Raw genomic sequence first — 15,764 nt, 5'->3', positions numbered from 1 at the left:
GTGTTCGGTGTTTTCTCTCCTCAGGTGCCAGACGGAGCTACAGTGGCTCTGATCCCCAGGTCAGCTGCTGTCATGGGAATACACCAGGTCTACCAGACCGGAGAGAGTAAATACTGTTATACTATATAGCCTGTTATACTATATAGCCTGTTATACTACTATATAGCCTGTTATACTACTATATAGCCTGTTATACTACTAAATAGCCTGTTATACTACTATATAGCCTGTTATACTAAATAGCCTGTTATACTACTATATAGCCTGTTATACTACTATATAGCCTGTTATACTACTATATAGCCTGTTATACTACTATATAGCCTGTTATACTACTATAGAACCTGTTATACTACTATATAGCCTGTTATACTACTATAGAACCTGTTATACTACTATATAGCCTGTTATACTACTATATAGCCTGTTATACTACTATAGAACCTGTTATACTACTATATAGCCTGTTATACTACTATATAGCCTGTTATACTACTATATAGCCTGTTATACTACTATAGCCTGTTATACTATATAGCCTGTTATACTACTATATAGCCTGTTATACTATATAGCCTGTTATACTACTATATAGCCTGTTATACTACTATATAGCCTGTTATACTATATAGCCTGTTATACTACTATATAGCCTGTTATACTACTATAGAACCTGTTATACTACTATATAGCCTGTTATACTACTATAGAACCTGTTATACTACTATATAGCCTGTTATACTATATAGCCTGTTATACTACTATATAGCCTGTTATACTACTATATAGCCTGTTATACTATATAGCCTGTTATACTACTATATAGCCTGTTATACTATATAGCCTGGTATACTACTATATAGCCTGTTATACTATATAGCCTGGTATACTACTATATAGCCTGTTATACTATATAGCCTGGTATACTACTATATAGCCTGTTATACTACTATATAGCCTGTTATACTACTATATAGCCTGTTATACTACTATATAGCCTGTTATACTACTATATAACCTGTTATACTACTATAGAACCTGTTATACTACTATATAGCCTGTTATACTACTATATAACCTGTTATACTACTATAGAACCTGTTATACTACTATATAGCCTGTTATACTACTATATAGCCTGTTATACTACTATAGAACCTGTTATACTACTATAGAACCTGTTATACTACTATATAGCCTGTTATACTACTATATAGCCTGTTATACTACTATATATCCTGTTATACTATATAGCCTGTTATACTACTATATAGCCTGTTATACTACTATATAGCCTGTTATACTACTATATAGCCTGTTATACTACTATAGCACCTGTTATACTACTATATAGCCAGTTATACTACTATATAGCCTGTTATACTACTATATAGCCTGTTATACTACTATATAGCCTGTTATACTACTATATAGCCTGTTATACTACTATATAGCCTGTTATACTATATAGCCTGGTATACTACTATATAGCCTGTTATACTACTATATAGCCTGTTATACTACTATATAGCCTGTTATACTACTATATAGCCTGTTATACTATATAGCCTGTTATACTACTATATAGCCTGTTATACTACTATATAGCCTGTTATACTACTATATAGCCTGTTATACTATATAGCCTGGTATACTACTATATAGCCTGTTATACTACTATATAGCCTGTTATACTACTATACAGCCTGTTATACTACTATATAGCCTGTTATACTACTATATAGGCTGTTATACTACTATAGAACCTGTTATACTACTATATAGCCTGTTATACTACTATATAGCCTGTTATACTACTATATAGCCTGTTATACTACTATATATCCTGTTATACTATATAGCCTGTTATACTACTATATAGCCTGTTATACTACTATATAGCCTGTTATACTACTATAGAGCCTGTTATAACTACTATAGCACCTGTTATACTACTATATAGCCAGTTATACTACTATATAGCCTGTTATACTACTATATAGCCTGTTATACTACTATATAGCCTGTTATACTACTATATAGCCTGTTATACTACTATATAGCCTGTTATACTATATAGCCTGGTATACTACTATATAGCCTGTTATACTACTATATAGCCTGTTATACTACTATATAGCCTGTTATACTACTATATAGCCTGTTATACTATATAGCCTGTTATACTACTATATAGCCTGTTATACTACTATATAGCCTGTTATACTACTATATAGCCTGTTATACTATATAGCCTGGTATACTACTATATAGCCTGTTATACTACTATATAGCCTGTTATACTACTATATAGCCTGTTATACTACTATAGAACCTGTTATACTGCTATAGAACCTGTTATACTACTATATAGCCTGTTATACTATATAGCCTGTTATACTACTATATAGCCTGTTATACTACTATAGAACCTGTTTAATACTACATGACCTATATAGTATGTTATACTACTATATAGCCTGTTATACTACTATATAACCTGTTATACTATATAGCCTGTTATACTACTATATAGCCTGTTATACTACTATATAACCTGTTATACTATATAGCCTGGTATACTACTATATAGCCTGTTATACTACTATATAGCCTGTTATACTACTATATAGCCTGTTATACTATATAGCCTGGTATACTACTATATAGCCTGGTATACTACTATATAGCCTGGTATACTACTATATAGCCTGTTATACTACTATATAGCCTGTTATACTACCATAGAACCTGTTTAATACTACATGACCTATATAGTATGTTATACTACTATATAGCCTGTTATACTACTATATAGCCTGTTATACTACTATAGAACCTGTTATACTACTATATAACCTGTTATACTACTATATAGCCTGTTATACTACTATAGAACCTGTTATACTACTATATAGCCTGTTATACTACTATATAGCCTGTTATACTACTATATAACCTGTTATACTACTATAGAACCTGTTATACTACTATATAGCCTGTTATACTACTATATAGCCTGTTATACTACTATATAGCCTGTTATACTACTATAGAACCTGTTATACTACTATAGAACCTGTTATACTACTATATCACCTGTTATACTACTATATAGCCTGTTATACTACTATAGAACCTGTTATACTACTATATAGCCTGTTATACTACTATATAGCCTGTTATACTACTATATAGCCTGTTATACTACTATAGAACCTGTTATACTACTATATAGCCTGTTTAATACTACATAGCCTGTTATACTACTATAGAACCTGTTTGATACTATATAGCCTGTTTAATACTACATAGCCTGTTTAATACTACATAGCCTGTTATACTACTATATAGCCTGTTATACTACTATATAGCCTGTTATACTGATATATAGCCTGTTATACTACTGTATAGCCTGTTATACTACTATATAGCCTGTTATACTATATAGCCTGTTATACTACTATATAGCCTGTTATACTACTATATAGCCTGTTATACTACTATAGAACCTGTTATACTACTATATAACCTGTTATACTACTATATAGCCTGTTATACTACTATATAGCCTGTTATACTACTATATAGCCTGTTATACTACTATAGAACCTGTTATACTACTATATAGCCTGTTATACTACTATAGAACCTGTTATACTACTATATAGCCTGTTATACTACTATAGAACCTGTTATACTACTATATAGCCTGTTATACTACTATATAGCCTGTTATACTACTATAGAACCTGTTATACTACTATATAGCCTGTTATACTACTATAGAACCTGTTATACTACTATATAGCCTGTTTAATACTACATAGCCTGTTTAATACTACATAGCCTGTTATACTACTATAGAACCTGTTATACTACTATAGAACCTGTTATACTACTATAGAACCTGTTATACTATATAGCCTGTTATACTACTATATAGCCTGTTTAATACTACATAGCCTGTTTAATACTACATAGCCTGTTATACTACTATATAGCCTGTTATACTACTATATAGCCTGTTATACTGATATATAGCCTGTTATACTACTATATAGCCTGTTATACTACTATATAGCCTGTTATACTACTATATAGCCTGTTATACTACTATATAGCCTGTTATACTACTATAGAACCTGTTATACTACTATATAACCTGTTATACTACTATAGAACCTGTTATACTACTATATAGCCTGTTATACTACTATATAGCCTGTTATACTACTATATAGCCTGTTATACTACTATATAGCCTGTTATACTACTATATAGCCTGTTATACTACTATATAGCCTGTTTAATACTATATAGCCTGTTATACTACTATATAGCCTGTTATACTACTATATAGCCTGTTATACTATATAGCCTGTTATACTACTATATAGCCTGTTATACTACTATATAGCCTGTTTAATACTATATAGCCTGTTATACTACTATATAGCCTGTTATACTACTATAGAACCTGTTATACTACTATAGAACCTGTTATACTACTATATAGCCTGTTATACTACTATATAGCCTGTTATACTACTATATAGCCTGTTATACTATATAGCCTGTTATACTACTATATAGCCTGTTATACTATATAGCCTGTTATACTATATAGCCTGTTATACTACTATATAGCCTGTTATACTACTATAGAACCTGTTATACTACTATAGAACCTGTTATACTACTATATAGCCTGTTATACTACTATATAGCCTGTTATACTACTATATAGCCTGTTATACTACCATAGAACCTGTTATACTACTATAGAACCTGTTATACTACTATAGAACCTGTTATACTACTATATAGCCTGTTATACTACTATATAGCCTGTTATACTACTATATAGCCTGTTATACTACTATATAACCTGTTATACTACTATATAGCCTGTTTAATACTACATAGCCTGTTTAATACTACATAGCCTGTTATACTACTATAGAACCTGTTTAATACTATATAACCTGTTATACTGATATATAGCCTGTTATACTACTATAGAACCTGTTATACTACTATATAGCCTGTTATACTACTATATAGCCTGTTTAATACTATATAGCCTGTTATACTACTATATAGCCTGTTATACTACTATATAGCCTGTTATACTACTATATAGCCTGTTATACTACTATATAGCCTGTTATACTATATAGCCTGTTATACTACTATATAGCCTGTTATACTACTATATAGCCTGTTATACTATATAGCCTGTTATACTACTATATAGCCTGTTATACTACTATATAGCCTGGTATACTACTATAGAACCTGTTTAATACTATATAGCCTGTTATACTACTATATAGCCTGTTATACTACTATAGAACCTGTTATACTACTATAGAACCTGTTATACTACTATAGAACCTGTTATACTACTATATAGCCTGTTATACTACTATATAGCCTGTTATACTACTATATAGCCTGTTATACTACTATATAGCCTGTTTAATACTATATAGCCTGTTATACTACTATATAGCCTGTTATACTACTATATAGCCTGTTATACTACTATATAGCCTGTTTAATACTATATAGCCTGTTATACTACTATATAGCCTGTTATACTATATAGCCTGTTATACTACTATAGAACCTGTTATACTACTATATAGCCTGTTATACTACTATATAGCCTGTTTAATACTATATAGCCTGTTATACTACTATAGAACCTGTTATACTACTATAGAACCTGTTATACTACTATATAGCCTGTTTAATACTATATAGCCTATTATACTACTACATAGCCTGTTATACTATATAGCCTGTTATACTACTATATAGCCTGTTATACTACTATATAGCCTGTTATACTATATAGCCTGTTATACGACTATATAGCCTGTTATACTACTATAGAACCTGTTATACTACTATATATCCTGTTATACTACTATATATCCTGTTATACTACTATATAGCCTGTTATACTACTATATAGCCTGTTATACTACTATATAGCCTGTTATACTATATAGCCTGTTATACTACTATAGAACCTGTTATACTACTATATAGCCTGTTATACTACTATATAGCCTGTTATACTACTATATAGCCTGTTATACTACTATAGAACCTGTTATACTACTATATAGCCTGTTATACTACTATAGAACCTGTTATACTACTATATAGCCTGTTATACTACTATATAGCCTGTTATACTACTACATAGCCTGTTATACTACTACATAGCCTGTTATACTACTATATAGCCTGTTTAATACTATATAGCCTATTATACTACTATATAGCCTGTTAAATACTACATAACCTGTTATACTACTATATAACCTGTTATATTATATAACCTGTTATACTACTATATAGCCTGTTATACTACTATATAGCCTGTTATACTACTATACAGCCTGTTATACTACTACATAGCCTGTTATACTACTATATAACCTGTTATACTATATAGCCTGTTATACTATATAGCCTGTTATACTACTATATAGCCTGTTATACTACTATATAGCCTGTTATACTACTACATAGCCTGTTATACTACTATATAGCCTGTTATACTACTACATAGCCTGTTATACTACTACATAGCCTGTTATACTACTATATAGCCTGTTATACTACTATATAGCCTGTTATACTACTATATAACCTGTTATACTACTATATAACCTGTTATACTACTATATAGCCTGTTATACTACTATATAGCCTGTTATACTACTATAGAACCTGTTATATTATAGAACCTGTTATACTACTATATAGCCTGTTATACTATATAGCCTGTTATACTACTATATAGCCTGTTATACTACTACATAGCCTGTTATACTACTATATAACCTGTTATACTATATAGCCTGTTATACTATATAGCCTGTTATACTACTACATAGCCTGTTATACTACTATATAGCCTGTTATACTACTACATAGCCTGTTATACTACTATATAGCCTGTTATACTACTATATAACCGGTTTAATACTATATAGCCTGTTTAATACTATGTAAGTACTGAATTATTTTAGAGCTGTTTCCAAAATGGCACCCTATACGTATATCAAAGAGATGTACTACTATAGTATAAGGAATATGTTTCCCCCTGTCCAAAATGGCACCCTATTCCCCTTGGTAGGACACTAGTTTTATGGAATACAGTGCCATTTCAATTTAAGTGTGACCTGGAAGTGTGTCCCTCTGTGCGCTCCGTAGAGACACCCATGTTGGAGGGGGAGGGGGAGGAAGGGCTGAGGCTGTGGCACCTGGTGAAGTCCAGCGAGGACCCAGAGATCCCCAAACACAGGAAGAGCAGCATGAGAGAGCGGGAGAGAGCCAAGGCAATACCAGAGATATACCTAACACGACTACTATCTATGAAGGTAGGTACACACACACACACACACACACACACACACACACAACACACACACACACACACACACACACACACACACACACACACACACACACACACACACACACACACACACAGAGGGAACAGACCAAGGCTATACCAGAGTTACATACTGTGTTATCCATACTGTTTGAATGTAGATGTAGGAGCAATATCAGTTTTGTGGTATAGATATCTAGCTGGTAAAGTATATATACCTAGCTGTTGTGTCTCTCTCCTCTCTAGGGGACGCTGCAGAAGTTTGTAGACGACGTGTTTGTAGCCATCCTCAACACCAAGCGCCCTCCTCCCATCGCTGTGCGCTTCTTCTTTGACTTCCTGGATGACATGGCGGAGAAACACGGCATTGACGACCCCGAGACCGTACACATCTGGAAAACTAACAGGTCAGTCAGACCACCATTGATTGATTTGATGTTTATTGTTCTTCAAGAGGACCAACAGGTCAGTCAGTCACTGGGTCCTAGTTTGTCTTTCTGTAAAGTCTACAGTGCCTTGCAAAAGTATTCATCCCCCCTTGGCGTTTTTCCTATTTTGTTGCATTACAACCTGTAATTTAAATAGATTTTTATTTGGATTTTATGTAATGGACAAACACAAAATAGTCCAAATTGGTGAAATGGAATGAAAAAAATCACTTGTTTCAAAAAATGCTAAAAAATAAAAAACTGAAAAGTGGTGGGTGCTAATGTATTCCCCCCCTTTGCTCTGAAGCCCCTAAATAAGATCTGGTGCAACCAATTACCTTCAGAAGTCACATAATGAGTTAAATTAAGTCCACCTGTGTGCAATCTAAGTGTCACATGATCTGTCACATGATCTCAGTATATATACACCTGTTCTGAAAGGCCCCAGAGTCTGCAACACCACTAAGCAAGGGGCACCATGAAGACCAAGGAGCTCTCCAAACAGGTCAGGGACAAAGTTGTGGAGAAGTACAGATCAGGGTTGGGTTATAAAAAAATATCAGAAATGTTGAACATCCCACGGAGCACCATTAAATCCATTATTAAAAAATTGAAAGAATTTGGCACCACAACAAACCTGTGAAGAGAGGGCTGCCCATCAAGACTCACGGACCAGGCAAGGAGGGCATTAATCAGAGAGGCAACAAAGAGACCAAAGATAACCCTGTAGGAGCTGCAAAGCTCAACAGCAGAGATTGGAGTATCTGTCCATAGGACCACTTTAAGCCGTACACTCCACAGAGCTGGGCTTTCCGGAAGAGTGGCCAGAAAAAAGCCATTGCTTAAAGAAAGAAATAGGCAAACACATTTGGTGTTTGCCAAAAGGCATGTGGGAGACTTCCCAAACATATGGAAGAAGGTACTCTGGTCAGATGAGACTAAAATTGAGCTTTTTGGCCATCAAGGAAAACCCTATGTCTGGCGCAAACCCAACACCTCTCATCACCCCGAGAACAGCATCCCCACAGTGAAGCATGGTGATGGCAGCATCATGCTGAGGTGATGTTTTTCATCGGCAGGGCCTGAGAATCTGGTCAGAATTGAAGGAGTGATGGATGGCACTAAATACAGGGACATTCTTGAGGGAAACCTGTTTCAGTCTTCCAGAGATTTGAGACTGGGACGGAGGTTCACCTTCCAGCAGGACAATGCCCCTAAGCATCCTGCTAAAGCAACACTCAGTGGTTTAAGGGGAAACATTTAAATGTCTTGGAATGGCCTAGTCAAAGCCCAGACCTCAATCCCATTGAGAATCTGTGGTATGACTTAAAGATTGCTGTACATGAGTGGAACCCATCCAACTTGAAGGAGCTGGAGCAGTTTTGCCTTGAAGAATGGGCAAAAATCCCAGTGGCTAGATGTGCCAAGCTTATAGAGACATACCCCAAGAGACCTGCAGATGTAGTTGCTGCAAAAGGTGGCTCAACAAAGTATTGACTTTGGGGGGTGAATAATTATGCACGCTCAAGTTTTCAGTTTTTATGGTCTTATTACTTGTTTGTTTCCCAAGAAAAAATATTTAGCATTTTCAAAGTGGTAGGCATGTTGTGTAAATCAAATGATACAAACCCTCAAGAAATCCATTTTAATTCCAGGTTGTAAGGCAACAAAATAGGAAAAATGCCAAGGGGGGGTGAATACTTTTGCAAGCCACTGTAAATATTTTTTTAAAGAAGCAGCTTTTGGTAAGGTGCTGTCTAAAAGAACATATATCTTAATAAAATGAAAGTCTTCTCTCTTCTATTATAAAAGTTCACTGCAAAGAGAGAAGAGTGTGAGACTTTCAATGGTCGTTTCTGAGATCGACTGCATCGCAATCAGTGACTGAGCAGACTGACTGATCACCTTGTGTCCTGAATAACTGTCCTGAATAACTGCTGGTTGTTCTTATTCCGTCTTCTGTCGGTGATCAGCAACTGAACATGTGATATTCTTGAACACGGTCATTGTATTTCCTTCCGTAAAACAATAACTTTTCCCTGGATAACCACCTCTCCTCCCTCCCTTCCCTCCAGCCTGCCTCTGAGGTTCTGGGTCAACATTCTGAAGAACCCTCAGTTTGTGTTTGATGTCCAGGTGACCGATAGCGTGGACGCTGTCCTCTCTGTCATCGCGCAGACCTTCATTGACTCTTGCACCACCTCCGAACACAAAGTCGGACGGGTCAGTCATTTTTTTGGTTGAAATAGTATTTTTATAGAAATTTCACAATTTTCTCCCATATTAAGAGATAACAAAGAAACAAAAAACAAAACAAAAAAAGACAGAAATTAAACATTAAAGCTCAGTTTAAAAAAGGAATTGGGTCTAACACATGGAACGTACAGTGTAATCCTGAGACAAGTAAACAACCACCATTCTAAATAAATCCTTGCAGCAGAATAGCTGATAAATCAGTTTCTGGGTGATTTAAATAAGGTTCCTACACTTTGTAGAACTGATCTGTTTTAGAATGTAATGTACATGTCAGATATTCTGTGCACAATTGGCACAGCGTCGTCCGGGTTTGGCTGGTGTAGGCCGTCATTGTAAATTGTTAACTGACTTGCCTAGTTAAATAAAAATGTAAAAATTAAATACAAAAAAATTGGTTTTCCCTCGCTGCGTAGGTTAGGATGTTGTAAAGCCTCCTCTTATCCACAGAAGTAACATGCCTACTTAGGAGACCTTCTTTAGGGAGACCTTCTAATTTAGGGAGACCTTCTTCTTTAGGGAGACCTTCTTTAGGGAGACCTTCTTCTTTAGGGAGACCTTCTTCTTTAGGGAGACCTTCTTTAGGGAGACTTCTTCTTTAGGGAGACCTTCTTCTTTAGGGAGACCTTCTTTAGGGAGACCTTCTTCTTTAGGGAGACCTTCTTTATGGAGACCTTCTTTAGGGAGACCTTCTTCTTTAGGGAGACCTTCTTTAGGGAGACCTTCTTTAGGGAGACCTTCTTTAGGGAGACCTTCTTTATGGGGACCTTCTTTAGGGAGACCTTCTTCTTTAGGGAGACCTTCTTTAGGGAGACCTTCTTCTTTAGGGAGACCTTCTTCTTTAGGGAGACCTTCTTCTTTAGGGAGACCTTCTTTATGGAGACCTTCTTTAGGGAGACCTTCTTTAGGGAGACCTTCTTTAGGGAGACCGAAAGAAACTGGCTCCAATTCTAGGTCGACCCCCTAGAATCTTTTCAATTTCTTGCAGAACACCAGACCAGTATCTTTGTATTTTGGTACATGACCATAATCAATGTGTTAGTGTGCCTGTATCAGTCTTATATTTAAGACACTGAGGAGAGGAGGAAGAGGGGCTGAAAACATGTCTGCGATTTGGGGATATATGCAATCTGTGTATTATTCTTCATTGAATTGCTCTAGTACGATTTACATATAGATATTGTTTTTGCATATCTCCAAATGTCCTCCCACATCTCTTCGTCAATAGTAACAGACAATTCTTTCTCCCACACTTGTTTCACCCTCTGTGTGTCAACAGTAGAAAAGGACCTGAAAGCATCATAAATACATTTACAGATATTTTCCTTTGTGAGGGGGGGGGGGGGGGGAAACATTTTTTTTCAATGACAGATAGATACATCAGGGTTGCCAATCAAGGTGGTGCTCTTTAAAATATAATGTCTTACTTGTAGGAAGTGGAAAAAGTCCCGCTTTGGGAGATTCGATATATTTTTCAACCATCTGCTCAAATGACAAAATCTTATCAACGAATAAACCATTTAGTCGGCCTGTGCCCCTTATCAAGCCAAATGTTAAAACCAGCTTCCAGAAATCCTGGTCCAAAATCTGGGTTGTTAAGAATTGCGGTAAAGAGCAGAGGTTAGTTTGGACCTTGGGTCAGTCATTTTATAAAATAAATTTAAAAAAAACACAATCCGCTTCTATTTGTTTATTTACTTATTTGAATTAATTTATTATTTAGAGAGAGTATTTTCTAAGTACAGTAGAGGGAATCAGTAATCATTAATTGGGGTCAGGACAGCAGATCTCGTATTTCCTCATCATTTCTGTTCAGAGTGGATAACGCCGAGGAACAGGAGACTTTGTGTCGTTAGTATGATGATGATGATGATGATGATCATTTTGTTTTTGACAAACATAATCTGTCTAACATCGTGATTTTGATTTCCTGCCAACAGGACTCTCCAGTAAATAAACTGCTGTACGCCAGAGAAATCCCCAGATACAAACAGCTTGTTGAGAGGTGAGACAGACAGACAGACAGACAGACAGACAGACAGACAGACAGACAGACAGACAGACAGACAGACAGACAGACAGACAGACAGACAGACAGACAGACAGACAGACAGACAGACAGACAGACAGACAGTTATTGGAGCTGGGTTATTGGAGCTGGGTTATTGGAGCTGGTTATTGGAGCTGGTTATTGGAGCTGGTTATTGGAGCTGGGTTATTGGAGCTGGTTATTGGAGCTGGGTATTGGAGCTGGTTATTGGAGCTGGTTATTGGAGCTGGGTTATTGGAGCTGGGTTATTGGAGCTGGTTATTGGAGCTAGTTATTGGAGCTGGGTTATTGGAGCTGGGTTATTGGAGCTGGGTATTGGAGCTGGGTTTATTGGAGCGGTTATTGGACTGGTTATTGGAGCTGGTTATTGGAGCTGGTTATTGGAGCTGGGTTATTGGAGCTGGGTTATTGGAGCTGGGTTATTGGAGCTGGGTTATTGGAGCTGGGTTATTGGAGCTGGGTTATTGGAGCTAGTTATTGGAGCTGGGTATTGGAGCTGGGTTATTGGAGCTGGTTATTGGAGCTGGTTATTGGAGCTGGGTTATTGGAGCTAGTTATTGGAGCTGGGTATTGGAGCTGGGTTATTGGAGCTGGTTATTGGAGCTGGTTATAGGTTATAGGGGGAGGGGAGTCCTTAATAAATAATTCATTAATTCATTAATTATTGTTCCAGGTATTACAGTGTGTTCTGTGGGTATTGTTCCAGGTATTATAGTGTGTTTGGTGGGTATTGTTCCAGGTATTATAGTGTTCTGTGGGTATTGTTCCAGGTATTATAGTGTTCTGTGGGTATTGTTCCAGGTATTATAGTGTTCTGTGGGTATTGTTCCAGGTATTACAGTGTGTTCTGTGGGTATTGTTCCAGGTGTTATAGTGTTCTGTGGGTATTGTTCCAGGTATTACAGTGTGTTCTGTGGGTATTGTTCCAGGTATTACAGTGTGTTCTGTGGGTATTGTTCCAGGTATTACAGTGTGTTCTGTGGGTATTGTTCCAGGTATTATAGTGTGTTCTGTGGGTATTGTTCCAGGTATTATAGTGTGTTCTGTGGGTATTGTTCCAGGTATTATAGTGTGTTCTGTGGGTATTGTTCCAAGTATTATAGTGTTCTGTGGGTATTGTTCCAGGTATTATAGTGTTCTGTGGGTATTGTTCCAGGTATTACAGTGTTCTGTGGGTGGTGTTCCAGGTATTACAGTGTTCTGTGGGTATTGTTCAAGGTATTATAGTGTGTTCTGTGGGTATTGTTCCAGGTGATATAGTGTTCTGTGGGTATTGTTCCAGGTATTATAGTGTGTTCTGTGGGTATTGTTCCAGGTATTATAGTGTTCTGTGGGTATTGTTCCAGGTATTATAGTGTGTTCTGTGGGTATTGTTCCAGGTATTATAGTGTGTTCTGTGGGTATTGTTCCAGGTATTATAGTGTGCGTGGGGTATTGTTCCAGGTATTATAGTGTTCTGTGGGTATTGTTCCAGGTATTATAGTGTGTTCTGTGGGTATTGTTCCAGGTGTTATAGTGTGTTCTGTGGGTATTGTTCCAGGTATTACAGTGTGTTCTGTGGGTATTGTTCCAGGTATTATAGTGTTCTGTGGGTATTGTTCCAGGTATTATAGTGTGTTCTGTGGGTATTGTTCCAGGTGTTATAGTGTTCTGTCGGTATTGTTCCAGGTATTATAGTGTGTTCTGTGGGTATTGTTCCAGGTATTATAGTGTGTTCTGTGGGTATTGTTCCAGGTATTATAGTGTTCTGTGGGTATTGTTCCAGGTATTATAGTGTTCTGTGGGTATTGTTCCAGGTATTATAGTGTGTTCTGTGGGTATTGTTCCAGTTATTATAGTGTTCGTGGGTATTGTTCCAGTTTATTGTTGTGGGTATTGTTTCCAGGGATGATAGTGTCTTGTGGGTATTGTTCCAGGTATTATCGTGTGTTCTGTGGTATTGTTCCAGGTGGTTATAGTGTTCTGCTCGGTATTGTTCCAGGTATTATAGTGTGTTCTGTGGTATTGTTCCAAGGTATTATAGTGTGTTCTGTGGGTATTGTTCCAGGTATTATGTGTGTATTATAGTGTTCTGTGGGTATTGTTCCAGGTATTATAGTGTTCTGTGGGTATTGTTCCAGGTATTATAGTGTGTTCTGTGGGTATTGTTCCAGGTATTATAGTGTTCTGTGGGTATTGTTCCAGGTATTACAGTGACATCCACAGTGCAGCGTCTGGCTGTTACCAAGAGATGAACTCTACTCTAACAGAGCTGTCTGGGGTGAGTGGATTTACTACCTCTCCTCCCCTCCTCCTCCTTTCTCCCCTCCTCCTCCTTTCTCCCCTCCTCACCACCTCTCCTCTCCCCTCCTCACCACCTCTCCTCTCCCCTCCTCTCCTCTCCTCTCCTCACCACCTCTCCCCTCCTCCTCCTCACCACCTCTCCCCTCCTCCTCCTTTCTCCCCTCCTCTCCTCCTCACCACCTCTCCTCTCCCCTCCTCACCCCCCTCTCCTCTCCCTCCTCACCCCCTCTCCTCTCCCCTCCTCACCCCCTCTCCTCTCCCCTCCTCACCACCTCTCCCCTCCTCCTCCTTTCTCCCCTCCTCTCCTCCTCACCACCTCTCCTCTCCCCTCCTCACCCCCTCTCCTCTCCCCTCCTCACCACCTCTCCTCTCCCCTCCTCACCACCTCCCTCTCCCCTCCTCTCCTCTCCTCTCCTCACCACCTCTCCCCTCCTCCTCCTCACCACCTCTCCCCTCCTCCTCCTTTCTCCCCTCCTCACCACCTCTCCTCTCCCCTCCTCACCCCCTCTCCTCTCCCCTCCTCACCCCCTCTCCTCTCCCCTCCTCACCCCCTCTCCTCTCCCCTCCTCACCACCTCTCCTCTCTCCTCCTCACCACCTCTCCTCTCCCCTCCTCACCACCTCTCCCCTCCCCCTCCTCACCACCTCCCCTCTCCCCACCACCTCCTCTCCTCCCCTCCTCACCCCCTCTCCTCTCCTCTCCCCCTCCTTTCTCCCCTCCTTTCCCCTCCTCACCACCTCTCCTCTCCCCTCCTCTCCCCTCCTCACCACCTCTCCTCTCCCCTCCTCACCACCTCTTCTCTCCCCTCCTCACCACCTCTCCCCTCCTCCTCCTCACCACCTCTCCTCTCCCCCCCCTCTCCCCTCCTCACCACCTCTCCCCTCCTCACCACCTCTCCCCTCCTCCTCCTCACCACCTCTCCTCTCCCCCCCTCTCCCCTCCTCACCACCTCTCCCCTCCTCACCACCTCTCCCCTCCTCCTCCTCACCACCTCTCCTCTCCCCCCCTCTCCCCTCCTCACCACCTCTCCTCTCCTCTCCTCTCCCCTCCTCACCACCTCTCCTCTCCCCTCCTCACCACCTCTCCCCTCCTCCTCCTCACCACCTCTCCCCTCCTCTCCCCTCCTCACCACCTCTTCTCTCCCCTCCTCACCACCTCTCCCCTCCTCCTCCTTTCTCCGCTCCTCTCCCCTCCTCACCACCTCTCCTATCCCCTCCTCACCACCTCTCCTCTCCCCTCCTCTCCCCTCCTCACCACCTCTCCTCTCCCCTCCTCACCATCTCTCCTCTCCCCTCCTCACCACCTCTCCCCTCCTCCTCCTCACCACCTC

General features: G+C 38.8%; 1 protein-coding gene across 6 annotated transcripts in view; it reads left to right on the top strand.

Moving 5' to 3' along the window:
- The window catches only part of LOC115165264 (plexin-B3), a 227,978-nt gene that overhangs the window by 208,315 nt on the left and 3,899 nt on the right, over positions 1-15,764 (top strand). For all 6 annotated transcript variants that reach the window (XM_029718268.1, XM_029718270.1, XM_029718265.1 and 3 more), the window contains exons 30-35: positions 25-106; positions 7,240-7,406; positions 7,667-7,827; positions 9,924-10,071; positions 12,042-12,106; positions 14,336-14,411. In XM_029718268.1, coding sequence (XP_029574128.1) covers positions 25-106; positions 7,240-7,406; positions 7,667-7,827; positions 9,924-10,071; positions 12,042-12,106; positions 14,336-14,411 — 699 coding nt within the window. The remainder of the gene's footprint in view (positions 1-24; positions 107-7,239; positions 7,407-7,666; positions 7,828-9,923; positions 10,072-12,041; positions 12,107-14,335; positions 14,412-15,764) is intronic.

The sequence above is a fragment of the Salmo trutta genome, chromosome 28 (genome assembly GCF_901001165.1).
Source record: "Salmo trutta chromosome 28, fSalTru1.1, whole genome shotgun sequence".
Lineage (NCBI taxonomy): Eukaryota > Metazoa > Chordata > Actinopteri > Salmoniformes > Salmonidae > Salmo > Salmo trutta.
Note: the sequence above shows the minus strand (reverse complement) of the source record. Positions and strands in the feature narration are given on the sequence as shown.